Source organism: Alternaria conjuncta (genome assembly GCF_024043145.1).
Source record: "Alternaria conjuncta strain BMP 0040 chromosome Unknown scaffold_10, whole genome shotgun sequence".
Taxonomy (NCBI): domain Eukaryota; kingdom Fungi; phylum Ascomycota; class Dothideomycetes; order Pleosporales; family Pleosporaceae; genus Alternaria; species Alternaria conjuncta.
This window is the reverse complement of record NW_026250099.1, coordinates 1160040-1177193: the sequence shown is the minus strand read 5'-3', so window position 1 is coordinate 1177193 and position 17154 is coordinate 1160040. Positions and strand designations below refer to the sequence as shown.

General features: G+C 53.4%; 9 protein-coding genes across 9 annotated transcripts; 3 read left to right on the top strand and 6 right to left on the bottom strand.

Moving 5' to 3' along the window:
* Positions 1-35: 35 nt before the first annotated feature.
* J4E85_007459 (uncharacterized protein) lies at positions 36-1290 on the top strand (the record flags this gene model as incomplete). The annotated part of the gene is made up of 2 exons (XM_051471691.1): positions 36-518; positions 583-1290. 2 exons carry the CDS (start codon positions 36-38, stop codon positions 1288-1290), a joined length of 1191 nt encoding a protein of 396 aa, XP_051324765.1.
* Positions 1291-1395: 105 nt separating this feature from the next.
* On the bottom strand, positions 1396-2169 carry J4E85_007458 (uncharacterized protein; the record flags this gene model as incomplete). Its single annotated transcript, XM_051471690.1, has 2 exons — positions 1396-1904; positions 2121-2169. The coding sequence occupies 2 exons, from the start codon at positions 2167-2169 to the stop codon at positions 1396-1398; spliced, it is 558 nt and encodes a 185-aa protein (XP_051324764.1).
* A 1021-nt stretch (positions 2170-3190) lies between these two features.
* On the bottom strand, positions 3191-3738 carry J4E85_007457 (uncharacterized protein; the record flags this gene model as incomplete). The annotated part of the gene is made up of 2 exons (XM_051471689.1): positions 3191-3477; positions 3675-3738. 2 exons carry the CDS (start codon positions 3736-3738, stop codon positions 3191-3193), a joined length of 351 nt encoding a protein of 116 aa, XP_051324763.1.
* A 263-nt stretch (positions 3739-4001) lies between these two features.
* On the bottom strand, positions 4002-4575 carry J4E85_007456 (uncharacterized protein; the record flags this gene model as incomplete). Its single annotated transcript, XM_051471688.1, has 3 exons — positions 4002-4276; positions 4393-4446; positions 4506-4575. The coding sequence occupies 3 exons, from the start codon at positions 4573-4575 to the stop codon at positions 4002-4004; spliced, it is 399 nt and encodes a 132-aa protein (XP_051324762.1).
* A 349-nt stretch (positions 4576-4924) lies between these two features.
* J4E85_007455 (uncharacterized protein) lies at positions 4925-5850 on the bottom strand (the record flags this gene model as incomplete). The annotated part of the gene is made up of 2 exons (XM_051471687.1): positions 4925-5479; positions 5536-5850. 2 exons carry the CDS (start codon positions 5848-5850, stop codon positions 4925-4927), a joined length of 870 nt encoding a protein of 289 aa, XP_051324761.1.
* A 464-nt stretch (positions 5851-6314) lies between these two features.
* On the bottom strand, positions 6315-7010 carry J4E85_007454 (uncharacterized protein; the record flags this gene model as incomplete). Its single annotated transcript, XM_051471686.1, has 1 exon — positions 6315-7010. The coding sequence occupies one exon, from the start codon at positions 7008-7010 to the stop codon at positions 6315-6317; it is 696 nt and encodes a 231-aa protein (XP_051324760.1).
* Positions 7011-7760: 750 nt separating this feature from the next.
* NUO31 (NADH-ubiquinone oxidoreductase 30.4 kDa subunit, mitochondrial) lies at positions 7761-8781 on the bottom strand (the record flags this gene model as incomplete). Its single annotated transcript, XM_051471685.1, has 4 exons — positions 7761-7817; positions 7870-8401; positions 8450-8583; positions 8635-8781. The coding sequence occupies 4 exons, from the start codon at positions 8779-8781 to the stop codon at positions 7761-7763; spliced, it is 870 nt and encodes a 289-aa protein (XP_051324759.1).
* Positions 8782-9133: 352 nt separating this feature from the next.
* J4E85_007452 (uncharacterized protein) lies at positions 9134-14957 on the top strand (the record flags this gene model as incomplete). The annotated part of the gene is made up of 5 exons (XM_051471684.1): positions 9134-9253; positions 9315-9427; positions 9476-9850; positions 9908-11433; positions 12322-14957. 5 exons carry the CDS (start codon positions 9134-9136, stop codon positions 14955-14957), a joined length of 4770 nt encoding a protein of 1589 aa, XP_051324758.1.
* Positions 14958-15367: 410 nt separating this feature from the next.
* On the top strand, positions 15368-16858 carry J4E85_007451 (uncharacterized protein; the record flags this gene model as incomplete). The annotated part of the gene is made up of 4 exons (XM_051471683.1): positions 15368-15442; positions 15493-15549; positions 15606-16781; positions 16832-16858. 4 exons carry the CDS (start codon positions 15368-15370, stop codon positions 16856-16858), a joined length of 1335 nt encoding a protein of 444 aa, XP_051324757.1.
* Positions 16859-17154: the final 296 nt, after the last annotated feature.

The window sequence follows — 17154 nt, the reverse complement described above, 5'->3', positions numbered from 1 at the left end:
TCCGCGTCTGCTGCACCCCACACTCGACTGCCACGATGCACGACCCGTTCCCTTTCGCGCCGCCGGAGAGCCTGGTCAAATATGTGCAGCCCGTCGCCGACTTCCTCAACATGAAGTCGCTGCCGCTGCACTTCCACGAAGTCGCGATAGCCTTTACGTTCTACCAGATTATCTTCAGCTACGGCGCCCCCGCCATCTCACGCTTCTTCTTCCCGCGGATATACGCCAACTTCACCGCGCGAACCAAGCTCAACTGGGATGTGCATATCGTGTCATTTGTGCAGAGCACGCTGGTCTGCGGAATGGCGCTATGGGTCATGTGGACGGATAAGGAGCTGAATCAGATGGACTCGACGGAGCGCGTGCATGGATATACTGGAGCGTCTGGCTTGATCCAAGCTATGGCAGGAGGCTATTTCCTGTGGGACTTGGTCATCACGTTGCAGAATGTCAAGGCATTCGGTACCGGCATGCTGTTCCATGCTATCTGTGCCCTCTGCGTATTCTCGCTGGGTTTCGTAAGTAGACCACGGTGCTTTCCAGGGCATATGGGAGCTATTCAGAGTACTGATCGTGTGACAGCGTCCCTTCGTGAACTACTACGCGTGCACCTTTATCCTCTACGAACTCTCCTCGCCTTTCCTGAACATCCACTGGTTCTGCGATAAGCTCAACATGACCGGCACCACCATCCAGCTCGTCAACGGCATAATCCTGCTATGCACCTTCTTCTCCTGTCGCATCGTGTGGGGCTCCTACAACTCCATCCGCGTCTTTACCGACGTCTACCACGCCTACGCCGCCGGCGCATACACGCACTCGGACCCAGACGTCGGAAAGCTATCGCAAAACACCACCCTCCACAACGCTGGGTTCAAACACGACATCCTCCGATTTGCCGAAGGCCAAACCGTCCCTCTCTGGCTTATAACCGCCTACCTCGCCTCCAACATCATCCTCAACGGTCTGAACTGGTTCTGGTTCGGCAAGATGATCGAAACGCTACGAAAACGCTTCGACCCTCCCTTTGGCACAAAGACACAAGGTCCGGAGATTAAGGAGACTACGCTGGAGATACCTGATGATGAAAAGGTTCTCGTTGAGGGTATTCACGTCTCTACTCCTGGTGCGGTGGAGCATGATGCGAAGGATTACATTGCGGTGACTGATCGGGCGGCCGTGTCGCTGGAGAAGAGCAGAGCAGGCACGCATTTGGAGGTTGGGCAGACTGAGGTTAGGAGTCGCAATGCGGGGCAGAGAGGGGGGTTGAGAGCCGCGCAGGCGGCGTAGGGGGATGAAGATTAGGAATGAGATGGGTGGGTTTGGAGTGTAAGTAACATGTAAGGCATCATCTACCAAATCTATACATCACCAGGTTCTTTTACAGCATGGAAATCAGCTACTATCAGAGCTGGCATCATGTTCTTCACTTGCCTCCCCAAGATCTGTCCACCCCTCCTCCCGCATAGCCTGTTTAGTCTTCTTCATAGCCTGTTTAGTCTTCTTCATAGCCTGTTTAGTCTTCTTCATAGCCTGTTTAGTCTTCTTCATTAGCGTACGCAAGGCTCCAATCTTCCTACCCTTCTCCGCACCCATAGCAATGGATATATCATGCACACGATGGAAACGTTCATCCGCAAGCTTCAGCAGCTTCTTCGCTTGCGCAACTGATCTCCTTGCTGCCACAACTTCAGCATCGGCGTTCGCATTGGCTGCGTGGTGATCACGGTCTGGCAATCCCAAACGTTCTTCCGCAAGCTCCTGCAGCTCCTTCATTTCCGCAACTAATCTCCTTGCTGCCACGACTTCAGCATCGGCGTTCACATTGGCGGCGTGGTGATCAGGGTCGGGCAATCCCAACTCTTGCATCATGGTTTCGATGTTACGGATGAGAACGCCGTTGTCTGTGTAGGGATTAGGTTGGATTGGTAGCGTGTTTTGGCTGTGTTGGAATACGTAGGTAACATGGTGATGGTTACTTACATTCGTGTCTGTCTTCAAACGACAGCTGTGGGAGTTTGGATAGGAACCATGCTGCTGTTGAGGGGGGGCTGGTTAGCTGGCACTTTCTTATGGCTACGGTAGCGGTTCTGCAAGAGGGAGGAGGGAAGGTTGCCTACTAGAGATCTGGATGGTTGCGGGGAGTGGAGCTTCTTCGTCGTCGGACATTTTGGTTTGGGTTTACGAAGAGGGCCTTGGGATGGAGATGTGGAAAGTAATTTGGTGGGTTAAGATGCAATAGCGGATTAATAGAAGAGAGACGGATCTGGGAAACTGCTAATAAGAGAGCGTAGTATCATGAATGTATAGGCCGCGTGCGGTTTGCTAGGTATCCTGTCGGTTCACAGGACAATCAGTAAGTCGACAAACCACAAACCCAATGGACGTCGTATCCTTCGATGTTGTAGCTGTACCTTAGGCTCGTGACAGCATTCACACCGCGCATTATCCCCATAAGGTGTTCTCAACCTTGCTCAGCAACGCCACCAAGCCTTCGTGCTTAGCATCATGGACTGCCTTCTCAAACATCACCCGTCGTTTCTCTTCCTCTAGATGCTCCTGCGCACGCTTCAATTGCTCCTCCAGGTCTTCAACGCGAGTTCTTGCCCGGGGTACACCATCAGCGCATCTTAGTGATTCTATAGCCACAAGGCTATCGTGGACATGTGATCGGAGGGTGCGGACGTCTGGATATGTGCCAGAATACATAAGATGGTATCTTGTTATAGTAACGTGTAGATTAGTCTGAGTTGGAGCATAATACTTAGGTGTGAGGAGGTAAAGGGAGGAGAGCTAGGTACATACATTCCTCCCGGTCTTGGGAAGATATCTGGGGAAGCGGCAGAGTAAACCATGAGCCTGTTTCATTGTAATTCGTTAGACCTGCTACTTGCTACTTGGAGAAGGACGTTGTGGTTGTACTCACTGGTCACATTTGAACGACTGGGTGGGCTTAAGGGCCTTTGATTTGACATAGCCGTCGGCGGTTCTTTGGAAGCCCTTTTTGGATAGGAAGGTCTGAGATGAGTTTGTGTGTGAGTAAGAGAGGATCGGGAGAAGAATAATAAAGATCGTGAGTGAACGAGCACCGCACCGTTAGGATTTATACCAGGAGTATGCTTGCTATCGACTACATCAATGCCCTAGGACAAAGAGCACGCAAACTACAAACCTAGCCAACTCTCTCCATCTACGATCGGTGAGCATCGGCCTCATTCGGCACATGATTCCGCACAAGTTCCTCGACCGCACCGGTCAACTTCTGTAAGCCGTCATGCATGGCAGCATCCACCAACGACTCAAACATTCTCTTTTTCTTCTTAAACTCGAGCTTCTCCACCTCGTGCTTTCGTTCTTCGCCTTCTTCCATAGCCTCGACTTCTGACTGAGCGAGTTCTACGACTAATTCGTCGCGTTCACGATGTTCAGCTACACGTCTCACGCTCTTGTCAATGGACTTCTTCAGGACGGTCAGGCCTATACAAGTGTCAAAATGTACACGTTAGTGACGGTTGCAGAGAAGGAGCCTGTCTGGGGTGTGGGGTGTACGTACATTCTTCTTTAGGACGTCGTGATTGGGTTTGGAGGAAATCTAGGTATTCCGTCACCGCTTCATGGTATCGAGTTAGCAAGTCGTTGACTTTTCTAAGAAGGGGCTTTGGGGGCTTCGTTACTAGAGAACTTGTCCCCTTGGGACATGTAGATTTGCGGGCCTGGTGGCTGTTCTTGTTCGGCCATGCTGATCGATTTGTTTGGGATGCTGTCTTTCAGGTGTGTATTAGACGGAGTGAAGATGTTGGTAAGTACATGACACTGGTGTATGTGGTCGCATATATACTTGCGATACTTATTTGTTAGTACTGGAGGGGCTTGGTAGACAAACACAAACTCGACCTCGTGATGGGTTCAGTAGGCTTTCTGGCTTGCTACTCGTTACATCGGTCTACCAAAACAAGGAGCACGCAAGCCACGCACCCATTGTGCTCATGTGCTTTCTCAATCTAAATTCCTCCACCCTCATCCATGAGCTCCTCAACCCTCTTCACCAACTCCACCAATCCCTCATGCTTAGCATCACCGATAGCCTTCTCAATTATCAGCTTCCACCTCGTCATTCTCTCATACTCCCTCGCCGCATCGACCTCGTGTTCCGGGTGTTTACCTTCAAGTTTCTGAAGTTTCTGTAGTACGAATTCGGAGATTGTGGTGTTGCGTGCTTGTTGCAATGCATTCTCTGCGGCGCTTTCTTTCACGTGGAAGCGGAGGATACGGAGGTCTGTGGGATGGGTGAGGCTGGTTTATAAGGATAGAAGGTTGGGGTATAGGGAGGTAGAGTGGTAGGATGGGGGTAAACAGGGGTTGAGGGATCGGTGGGCTGGATGGTGGGCGTACAATCTTCTCTGTCTTCACGGGACTTCTTCTTGAGCTTGTCCAGAAGCCATTGACCTGCTTAGTTAGAAGGCTGGTACATTTGTCGAGGGAATTAGCTGTAGAGCTGAACTTACTAGAGATAGCGGGTTCTTCCGTAGTTTGCGCACTTGTTGGCTGCGCACTTGGTGGTGGGTGTTCTGTCATTATTTGGTCGTGTGGGTTAGGAGAAATATGGAAGATGTGATAGGGGATGTATCGGAAGATATGAGTATACATACCCTGATGCCTCTGCTTGTTAGTAATGCAGGAGGTTGGTAGACAAATACAAACTCGATAGATTCATTGCAATCATGTGCCGTACACAGTCTTCCCAGCTACACAGGTGTCTACTATCGCCCATGTATACCGTACAAGCCGCATATATCCGCCTGTGTATGACTTCTCATCCCAAATTTCACTCTCAAAACACTCCGGGTATATCTTCGCTGCTTCAAGTAACTCCATGTAAGCACTAGACCCGTCTTGTAGCCGCCTCGTCCATCCATCACTTCACTCAACTCGACATAGCGCCAAGCTTCTTCGGAGTGCCCTTCGAAGGCCTCCTCTTCCCCTTTCCCTTTCCTTTCGCACCCTTACCCTTGATGAGCCTAGCCTCAATGACCTCAGCCCGCTCATAGATGAGGGTGATGGCGTTCAAGACATCGCCTTTCTGCAAAGCGGGATCCTTGTCCTCTCCCTGATCCTCTCCAGTGCGAAGAGCGACCGCTTCTTCGAGGATCTCTAGGGCGAGACGAGATTGGCCCTGAGTGAAGCCTGCGAGGATACTAAGGACAGCCAGTGTGGAAGGATCGCACGACTTCGAACTAGACTTGGCGGCGACAGGCTTCATGGATGTAGGCAAGAAGTGCTCGACGGTGATGCCCCAGCACTTCTCGATGTGACCCTCGTCTTCGGCAACACGTGCAGAAGTTGAAGTCGTAGAATTCAAGGCTTCGATGTCGGCCTCAACAGGCTTGTATTCGCGCGTGATCCGCATCTTGTTGCGACTCTTCGGTTTCTGCTTGTTCAAGCTGGTGATATGTAGGCACTTGTCGTGATCACATAGCTCCTACGTTTCAGTCAGTGACATTCTTTTGATGTGCGAAAAGAACAACGTATACTTACTACCCACTCCAGGCCGTAGCACTCGACGCTCATGTCAACATCGTCGCCTTCCTCGCCGTCATATAGAACCCATTCGGACGGTGCATCAGGCAACATGACCTCTTTCGCACTAGCTGCTACCAGCACTCGCTGGTTTTCTTGGAGAGTACTCGGTTCCGTGATGCGCTTGGCCTCTGTGGTATATATCGCGGCATACTTGATGTCGAGGGCAAGTCGTACACTTGGTAGAACTTGCTCGAGAGTCTGGAATGGTGTGACGAAGAAGTCTTCGACGGTCTTCTTGGTGGACGGGCAGTGTAGCTGGACGTTGACCATGGTCGCGAAATCGTAGAGGGTATTGAATCAGATCAGTATTCTTGTCAAAGAGGGAGTGTGGATCAAGAGATCAGAATCGATGAGGATATATAGCCCAGAGGTCAGTGCTCTCTAGGCAGGCGCAGTGAGTTTGTGCATTGCTCAATGAAGGAGAGAAACCGTCGCTTACGCTCGGCTGACCCTTTCCACGAGCCAGTGATGGCTCACTTGACTCTCCTGGAAGCAGACTTGGGTCATATTGTGCTCACTATAGTGGTAAGATATGGATTTGATAGCCTTATTGAGCAAGATACATGCGGGGAAGTTCGCATATATGGAGGTAAAAGATATCAGATTGAGATATGTATTGGCTATGAACGCGTCACTGCGACTTATACACTATCTACTGTTTGCTGTCAGACACTATCGCAACCGCAGGTGACAATATCACGTACCTTGACAAACGCCCAGCTCACACACCTCCCTTACACGTGATTGAGAGTCTCAATCTCCAGACCGTCCTTGAACTCCGCCTCAAGCATCCCATCGCCACCTGCCGTAGTCGGGCGACAAACGTATCCTGCGATACTCACGCTCCATCGCTCATACTCCTCCGCAAGGACCCAGGTGACCTCTCTCAATGGCTGCCTGCTGACTTCCTTGCCAGCCTCATCCTTGATGATCCAGTAAATCCAAAGACTGTTGCCGAGCGCATCGCTCTCCCTTCTCGCCTCAATAGTGGCGCCGGGCATAGTACCGTTCTTGAACTCAGGCATAGGTGTAAGTGACCAATCAGCCCAAGCATCACAGCCCACGGTCGCCACATACGGCTTTCCGTAGTAGAACTCGATACCAGTCTTGATCCATTTGGTTTGGTTGTCTGGAACACCTGGCTTGGTGACATGCAGCAAGAGGCCGGCTTGGTCGTATTGGCGGAGTTGGTCGGATGGTGGAAGCTCGAACGACAGTTGCGCTCGCTGAAAGTCCTTCAGAGTGTAGGTTGGGAGCTGCTCTGGGTAGGTCGATGCATTGAAGGCGTTGTGCATGGGAGGTTTGCGCCAGATGTCAGTGTTTGGTGGAGCCGAGAGGCTAAAGGGCTTGATGGTTGTGGTAGTCGTATTGGACATGGTGACTGCGGCTGTGGCTGTAGCTGCGAGGAAAGGGAGAATGGAGGACTTCATCTTGGTGATGTATGTTAATCTATGGAATCCTGATTGTATTTATACCTTGGCGCAGTGATGCAAGACAGCTCTACGGGTGTGACGACGGCGATTACTGCTAAAGTATGGTAACGCATGCGATTGGCTGGAAGTCGGAAGTACGGTAGAACGTCGGTATGATACAGCTGGATGATTGTGATGGCGGTGGAGAGAGCCCACTGAGGATACCAAAGGAGATTACCCCGAAGCCTCTTCATCCTGGGATGTCGGCATCTTGTGATGTAGCCGGGGAAAGCGGGGTACTGTTCCGGGTGAGAACGTGCAAGATTTGACTTCCGATGGGTAGCTATGGTGGTTCGTCTTACACATCAAGCCATACTACGGCAGATCATGCAAGACGTTGTCTAGCGGGTACCGATGTTTACCCGACAAGTGGGAACTGACGGAGGAAGGTGCAGTGCTAGGCGCTTCCCTGATTGGGCGGGGAAATGCGAGATCTGCTTGGCATGAGCATTGAGACTTCAAATACGAAATACGAGACGCGATCGGGCTGCAGTAGTCGGACCTGTGCATAGCATGGCTAATTCCATCTGAAAGTCTTGTGAATCTTACTCCGACGTGCAATCTGGATTGTGCAGACTCAAAAGCGCCGACAAGTGAAGCAACTACACCGAGCAAATCATTACAGCAGCGGGTATACGTTGTGGGCCATCGGATGTTGTACAATCACATTCATTCGCAGGTATATACAATCCAAATGCTCTAAACCTTCTATTTCTTTTGCTCTCCCTCTTTGGGAGGCTCTGGCTTTGGCGTTGGGAGCTTGAACTACGTGCCTGTTAGAGGTTGAGTCGAGAACGTGGTAAGAAGGATAGCTTACGTTCTCTGGCTTGAGGTCATCACCAGGACCGACCTGCTCCCATGCTGATGAGCCACCACGGAAGTTCCTGAAAGCCTGTGTCATCTCCAAGGGTTCTACAACAATCCTCTTCTTCTCCTCATCGTATCGGATCTCAGTGTATCCGGTCATGGGGAAGTCCTTTCGCAGTGGGTGGCCGTCGAAACCGTAGTCGGTCATGATTCGCCTCAGATCCGGGTGTCCAACGAAGAAGACACCAAACAGATCGTAGACCTCACGTTCGTACCAGTTGGCACCATCGTAGAGATCGCACAGACTGGGTACTGGGGTGGCCTCATCCGCGTACGTTTTGACCCTCAGGCGCGAGTTGTGACGGATGCTGAGCATGTTGTAGACGACCTCAAAACGCTGGTCCTTGGTGGGGTAGTCGACGGCGGTGATGTCTGAGATCTGGGTGTACTCTGCGGCGGTGTGGTACTTTAGGAAGGTGAAGGTGGGGATGATGCCGGCGGGTGGGACGTAGATGGTCAACTCATCCTTCCAGACGGAGAATCTTGGGTGTGGTCAGACGGTAGTTACTCCCAGATGTGGATTGACATACTGCTGGACGTATTTCGGCAGACATGACATAATGTACTGGCCATATTTGTGCAGAGCCTCGCCCTTCTCTTTGTAGTGGTCGGCCGGGTTCACGATGGCGCGCTTGAGCGTGACGGTCTCGTCGCGGGGGGCAAACTGCGATCACATTAGAAACCACGTCTTCGCCATATCATGTGACATGCGCACCCTCATGTTTGGGGTTTCCGATTCGGGACCCGCGACTTCCTTTGCCCGGAGAGCCGTGGAGGCAAAGGTGCGAACTGCATGGCGGGAGGAGCCCGAGGCGCGGACGGCGGCGCCCAATGGCCGGCCGACAGCTAGCCGCATAGCCATTGTGTGCGGTGAGAGAGTGGTGAGGCTACGCGATGTAGCAGGTGAGGGCGACTGCGGGTGGTGATGTCGTCGACGTCGTCGAGTTCGCAGCTCCCACCCGCAAATGCGCGCTTATGTAAGTCGCTAGCGTTAAGCGGAACCTGGTGTGCCATCGCGCAGGTGCAGCCTCTTAACCCCCATCACCTCCTGTGGATCCCTCTTCCAGCGACAGCGACACTCCGGCCGGCGTTTATTTGTACTTCCGCGGTTTCCTTACTGACCTCTCGTCCCGACCCCCAGGTCTCGTCTCACCCCACGTATCTCTACTTTGAGCGCCACCCGCTCTCAACAACACATCGCAACCACACACACCATGTCTCGACTGCAGCAGGACCAGTTCGTCGACGATGACGAGGAGGAGTGCTGCCCGCTCTGTGTCGAAGAGTTCGACCTCTCGGACAGGAACTTCCGCCCCTGCCCATGCGGCTACCAAGTACGCCTTTGTGCCAAAACTCGGTGAACCATCTCGAGTCCCATGCTGACCCACGTGCCAGATATGTCAGTTCTGCTACAATAACATCAAGACGACCATGAACGGACTGTGTCCCGCCTGCCGCCGCCCCTACGATGACTCCACGATCGAGTGGAAGACCATCTCCCCCGAAGAGTGGGTCCCCTGCACCTTCCATCTCTAAACACATCTGACACTGCCCAGGATGGCACAACACAAGCAGCTCATCGCGCAAAAGGCCAAGAAGAACGCCCAGATACGGCAGAAGGAAGCACAGAAAGCCGAAGCCGACTCTCTCAGCCGCAAGCACCTGTCTGGTCTGCGTGTCGTCCAGAAGAACCTCGTATACGTGACCGGTCTCACGCCGACGATACGCGAAGACGAACTACTCAAAACTCTTCGCGGAGACGACTACTTCGGCCAGTACGGCAAGATCCTCAAGATTGTCGTCAGCAAAGCCAAGGAGAACGCGCAGCATCAACAGTCGGTGGGTGTTTATGTGACATTCGCTCGCAAGGAAGATGCAGAGAAGTGCATCAATGCTGTCGACGGTTCTCAGAATGGCGAGAGGACATTAAGGTATGTGAATCTCTATCCATGCACACGTGTCATGTAACATGCTCACATCTCTTGCAGAGCTCAATTTGGTACTACGAAGTACTGCTCAGCGTATCTCCGCGGCGAGACCTGCAATAATCGCAATTGCATGTTCTTGCACGAACCCGGCGAAGACAACGACAGCTTCACTCGCCAAGATCTCTCTATGATGAACTCCATCCAGACGCAACAACCGTCACAATCGTCTACGTCTCGAGCCGCGCCCCCCGCCCACCAGGGTCCCGCTGTCGCTGCCGCGATCCCGATGCATCGACAGGATAGTACCGATACGTCGAGCTCGATACACGAGGCGCCCGGTTTGCCTGCAACCGCTAGCTGGGGCAGTAAGGCGTTGCTGGAACGCCGAGCCAGCCGATCCACGGTCGCTTCGAACAACGCCAGTCCCATGGTCACGAATGCTGTCCCCGCGCAACCACCCAAACCATCGAAGGCAGCTGAGCCACCAAAGAAGAAGGGCAAGGACAAGGAAAAAGAAAAAGAAAAGGAGAAAGAGAGGGAAAAGGAGAAGGCTGCACAAGCATCGAAGGCTGCAACCCCGCCGCCTGCTCCGACACCCGCACCCGCTGCCCGACCGCCGAAGCCCCGCGACAATGGTATTCACGATTTACTAAAGGTCATCTGCTCGCCAGACTTCAAGTTCGTGTTCTCGAGCGCCGTTCTATCTGAGGAAGAACTGAAAGCTGTCACCGAGTTTCCTCAACTCCTGGATCCCAATGGCGGTGCTAAGCGTCGTGCCATCAAAGAAAAGAAGGAGAAGGAACTGGCACTGCAGCGCGAGGCTGAAGCAGAAGCTGTTGCTGTAGCAAAGGCAGCATCCCAGCAAGCCCCAGCTGCTGAGCGTGAAGACAACGAAGCAACGGCTGGCGGCAGCTTGCAGCTAGGCGGAGAGCCCGAAGACGGTCCCGAGACAAGCACCAACCACCTCAATCAACACGCGATTGCACCACCTGGTCAGCAAGGTTTTGGAGGCAGCCTTTTCGGACAGAACACGCCTTTGGCCGAGGACTTCAGCAGCCTGGGACTGAGCAACAGAGGCCTTACACCACAGCAACAGCAGCAGCTGTTGCTCTCCAACTTTAAGTCTGGCACCCAAGCCACGGGCCTACTGAACAACATGCCAAGTGCTCAGCATCCTCAACAGCAGAATGCCTCTAGCCACACCAGGCACACTTCACGCTTCAGCTTCGCTAACGACAGCGCTTCCGCTTCTGCGAATGTGCAGCCTGTCGCAAACCAGAAGCTGATGAGCCAGCAAAACTCGATGATGCCCAAGAATGCCAATCAATTCAACCCCATGTCTCAGCATCAGCAGTTGAGTGGGCAGTTCTTCACCAACGTGCAGGGACCCCCTCCAGGACTCAAGCCTACTGGCACACCCCCGGTCAGCGGGACTGGCATGTTCGGCCAAGGCCACGGTTTCGCTACTGGTGGTCTACCCTACGGGGCTGGCGCAACGGCGAGAAACAACAATGATGCCATGTATCAGGACCTGCTCCGCAGCCGTAACATGGACGGTGGTGCTAGACTAGCTGATGCTGGAAAGCGTGAGTCAATGTTTCCTTCTTTCCTTAATCAACATCCTTCAACTTCCACACCTGCCCCTGCCCCTGGCCTCCTCAGCTTCCCTTATGGACCTTCGCCTGGAGCTTACCAGGAGTCTGGTTCGCAGAAATCCAAGAAAAAGGGCAAGAAGCATAGGCATGCCAACACTTCCTCCTCTGGGGGTGGCGGTCTTGCCGATGTCCAAGACCCGAGTATCTTGCAGGCGAGGCTGCACCAAGGCGGAATGGCCGGGCAGGGCATGTATGGTCAAGGCCAAGGTGGTTTCTCTTCGCTCTATTCCAACAACAACTACGGCGGCGCTGGACGATGGTAGTCACTTTCATTCTGCACTCGGGTCGGCCTCGCGGCTTGACATTTTGTCTTAGTACTTTACTTCAATGATGGCTGCATGGCGTTTCGGATTTACGGCGAATGCATCGGCACATATCCAGTGCTTCGACACTGGATCGCCTGGCGTTATGATTTGGACTGCACGGATTTTGTCAAAGCATATGGCCCCGGCATGTCTTCACGGCACCTATACCTTCTCAATTCTCTTCATTTTCTGTCATGATTTGGTGGATTGCGCTGTCCTGCCGCTGCAAAGGTTGGCTTCTCTCGTCGTCTTCGTCATGGCCATCGCATGTACGTAACTACCCCTCCTGCCGCATCATGTCGGCATGCTTACTTTCTAATAGAGAGATGGCCTGTTCACTGTTTTCTTGCCCACCAAGTGACGAAGATGTTCGAGAGACGACTTTGCAACATGATGTACCTTACGCTTTTGTCAACCCATCCTGACCATCGTCTGGCGGCCGCCGTACTTAGATCATGACCTCGCTTTTGTCAATTTACACTTTGAAGATTCTAGTGCTGACGTAGTATTGCAGATGATGGATCTTTGAGTGTAGAGGAACAGGCATCTATCAACGTCGATGCACTTGTTAACGACAGCGACAATGAGCCAACACGGCCCGCTCCAAGCACTCCACTAAGCGGCCAATTCTTCGAGCATCCTCGCCGATCGACTCCTACTATACCGCCTGGCTTCACAGTACCAGCAATTCCCAAAGCAGTCCTTGAAGAGTCACGTTCGCGTGCTGGATCTCGACCAATGTCCCGTACTACATCTTCGACCATCATACCGGCCGTGCCTGTTGTACCTGCCACGCCGCTTCCCAACTCAACTCCTAACAAGAATACCAAGGGCAAGCAGAAGAGTGAGATTATTCAACCTGCGACTCCTGCAGCAGCACCTAGTGCGAGCACAGTCTCCAAGCCTTCGCCTGTACCTACGACGCCCTCGAGGACGACGCCCAAGGAAGCAGTTGTCGTTCCCCAGACACCCAAGGAACCCACACCCAGAGAGGCCTCAAAAGCAGCGAAAGATGAAGTTATGCAGACACCCAAGTCGACCCCAGATGCTAAGAAATCAATGGCGGAGACGATAAGCAAGGACACGCCAAAGTCGAAGGGTGCTTCTAAGAAGGCTCAAGCTGCAGTTCAGACCACCCCAAAGAGAGAGCCACAGAAAGAGACAGCGCGCACTCCTGCGGCGACTGCGACACCTCCAGCTTCGACCAAGCGACAGCCTCCTGGCAAGCTCGATATTCAAGCAGCAACTAAACTGCCGGTTGAAGCTGGCTCTCCAGCTCCAAACTCATCTAAAACAGACTCTCAGGCAAAAAGCAGTCGTTCTGTGCCAACGACATCAGCTGGTTCTGTACCTCCAAGTCCCGCCGCAGCGGTGACTGGATCGCCAATCAAGCGCGCGGGTGCTCCGAGGACTTTGCGTGTCGTCGCAACACCAAAGACAGAAGTGCCACCGCCTGTTTCGGCGGCATCACAACCGTCCTTGCCTCAGATCCCAACGGTTGACAAGCTTCGATCTAGGCAAGCGAGTATCGCTTCCGTCAATATACCAGGCACACCAAGCGAAATGATATCGGACACTGCTTCAGTTACTTCTACATCATTTTCCAGGGCCAGCTCACCGCCTCCGATCGGCGGTAAGGTCGGGACTGCGCCTGTTAGGAAGAAGACAAAGTCACAAGCCAAGAAGGATAGACAAGAGCGAAAGAAGCAGATAGAAGAAGAAATACTGGAAGACAACAAGTCGGATGTTGAGGTAATGCAAGCTCCAATCATTGGGCGCAAGAAGAAAGCCAAAAAGCCGACAACAAACGCTAAACCTATTGCCGCTGCCTTCAAGAGTCAGCCAGCCTCGCCTAAGCCGGCTACTGTCGAAGAGGAACAACCTGAAGTGCCGACAGTGGCCTCACGGAGAGTCTCGTCAGCGAAGATCTCGGCAACAGCAACGCCTGAACCAGAGCCGGAGCCCGAACAGCCCAAGGAAAAGCGGGAACATTCAGCTCAGTCGATCATGGCTGACTTGCAGCGCACGGGCGAGCTCCTTGCATCGACCCTTGAGTTCTTCAAACCGCTGTCTTCGTCACTTGCCCATGCTACCCGCTCTACTCAGAATGGCAATGTATCTACACCTCCGGATCTGAAGTTGCACTTTTCCCAAGCCGACCTTGAGGCGCTTGCGAGGAAGAAGCCAGTACGTCTGAACAGCCAGGACGCAAAGCCAGACTCCAGGACTCTGATTACACCCAACGGCAAGTTCTTCTGGGGTTTGACTGAGGAGCTTGAGAATAAAGCACTTGAGCTTGAAAAACATATCGAGGAGCTCAAAGGCCATGCCCGCTTCCACCCTCGTAAGCAAAACGCACACGGTCACAGCATGACTACTTCAGCGCATTCGAATGACGTCCTCCCAGCTATCGCGACTGCACTCAAGGAGGCAGGTAAGAAGCTGAACACCAACGGGGGGCAGCAGATGCCGCGACTGGACAACTCTTCTGGACTTCTCGGTTCGACGAACCTTCCCTTACCACCGGTACAAGGACAGGACGCGTCCATGCCCCAGGTCCCTCCCCCACAACAGCAGCAAACACCCGCAGATGCCGGCGCCTATCTGAATCAATACGTTCTCCCGAAGACGGACAACCCACCGCCAAACCAGCCACGTCCCGAGATGGCGGCTGTTGGTGGCGCACCTGGCGCCGGAACAGCGAACATCTCTGTCAACTCGAACCGACTAGCCAAAGCGGCCAAAGCAGTGGTTGAGGGAGGAGCGGTAGGAAGCACAGAGATAGACGGCATGGGATTGATGGCGGCTGACAGGCTTGGCGGCGTGTTTGTGCAGGGTCTCGAAGCGCTCGTGGGTGCTGGACTTGGCTACCAGTCTTCACAAGAGTTCGGCCTTGACGGCAATGGCAACATCACCTTTGGAAATGGAGGCGGAAGCGGACTAGATATGCAGGGGCTGATGAACGCGATTGAGACGACAGCTGGGATGGGTGGATATGGCAACACGAGGCGAGGAAGAGGTAGTGTGCTGACTATGGAAGAGGCGGAGCAGGCCATGCATGCGGCGAGGAGAGAGCACGATGTGTTGGAGAAGAAGCTCAACGCGCTGATCAAGAAGAACAAAAAGCTCGCGACGGGCGTAGGAAAGTAGTGGTGGCATGGAGTTGATGGGAATCCCCAATAGGTATAGCATAGGTGGTAGGAGGTTTCGACAGACGATATGCTTAGCATCTGTCGACTAAATCCAGATTGTTATTTTGGTAGCAGAAGTGCGAATACTGTGACATCGTATATGCGCGACGGATTTAGCTTGCTCGTATTCCTTCACAGCTGGCGTGTGAAAAGGGATGAAGTCGACATGCACCTGACGATGCGCCGACGCCCCGATTCGCCAGGGCGCCTCACCGCCAACGCCAACGTGGGCTGGATTTCCAGGGTCCACCAACTCGTTCCTGAAGGCCAGATTCGCAATTGTACTCACTGCACCTTCCTTCTGATCTTGAGACATTCCGACAATCTCTTGATTTCAGCTTGCTTTTTCACATCCAAAAACACGCCACTATGAGTCTGCAACCGCCTTCCCTCTCCATGAGGCCCAAGTCTCCGTCTGGAGGCTCCACCAAGGCCGTGATTCTGGTAGATACTGCCCACAACACCGACGCAGCCATGTTTACTCACCAGACTAGGTCGGAGGCCCTTCTCGCGGCACACGCTTCAGGCCTCTGTCTATGGAACTGCCCAAGGTACGCGACGACGCGAAATAGACAGCCCCAGGACATCCCCGCTAACGCTGCTCCAGCCGCTCTTCCCCATCGCCGGCCACCCCATAATCGAGCACTGCTTCCGCGCCATCACAAACGTCCCCGAGATCAAGGAGGTCTTCATCGTCGGCTACTATGAGGAGTCCGTCTTCCAGCAGTTCATCAACGCCGTCTCGACCAGCTGGCCGCACCTGAGCGTTAAGTACCTCCGCGAATACCAGGCACTGGGCACGGCGGGCGGTCTCTACCACTTCCGCGACGTCATACTGAAGGGCAGGCCCGAGAAACTATTCGTGCTCAACGCCGATGTCTGCTCCTCGTTTCCGCTGGTGGAGATGCTCAAGCTGTTCGAGGACAAGGACGCCGAGGCGGTAATGCTGGGTACGCGGGTCGCCAACGACGCCGCCTCCAACTTCGGATGCATTGTCTCCGACGCGCACACGAAGCGCGTGCTCCACTACGTCGAGAAGCCCGAGTCGCACATCTCCAACCTCATCAACTGCGGCGTCTACCTCTTCGCGACCGAGTGCATCTTCCCCGCCATCCGCAGCGCCATCAAGCGACGGACCGAGCGCCCACGGCTGCTGTCATACCCCTCCTCCGAGAACCTCGAATCCTCCTTCTACCAAAACGACGACGACGATGATAACAAGGAGAATGCTGTTATCCGATTGGAGCAGGATGTGCTGTCTGACATTGCCGACAGCAGGCAGTTCTTCGTCCTCGAGACCAAGGACTTCTGGCGCCAGATCAAGACCGCTGGTTCCGCCGTGCCAGCGAATGCTCTGTACCTCCTGAAGGCCTTCCAGGCAGGCTCAGAAGAACTCGCCGCCCCCTCCGCAAACATCCTACCCCCCGTCTACATCCACCCCTCCGCGCAGATCGACCCAACCGCCAAGATCGGCCCCAACGTCTCCATCGGCCCTCGCGTCGTCATTGGCGCTGGTGTACGTGTCAAGGAGTCTATCGTTCTTGAAGACTCAGAGATCAAGCACGACGCTTGCGTCTTGTACACCATCATCGGCTGGCACAGCAAGGTCGGTGCTTGGGCGCGTGTCGAGGGCACTCCTACCCCCGTTACCAGCCACACGACCAGCGTCATCAAGAACGGCGTCAAGGTCCAGAGCATCACTATTCTTGGCAAGGAGTGTGCTGTTGCGGATGAAGTCCGTGTGCAAAACTGTGTCTGCCTGCCGTACAAGGAGCTTAAGAGGGTAAGTCAGCATATATCCACATTCTCAGCCTGTACTAATGTATTGTGCAGGACGTCTCGAACGAGGTCATCATGTAAATGACCACGATTTGTAACAGCGTGTCGCGAGTTAGCAGCGCGTGGTGATGTGATACAGGTGCATCTACAGAAATTAATCATGATGCAATGCATGGCTTGTGGTCACTGGATAGAGCGATATACCACTATACTTGAAATGAACCCACGATGACAGAAAGAATGGCCTTTTATCTTGAGCTTGCATTTGTGAAGATGCGTATCTTTGGACGCAGCTCTATGCTATCATGCATTGTTTGGCAGCGAACTGATTGACCTACCCCATACGTGTAAGGGAAATTTTTTATCATGAACAGACA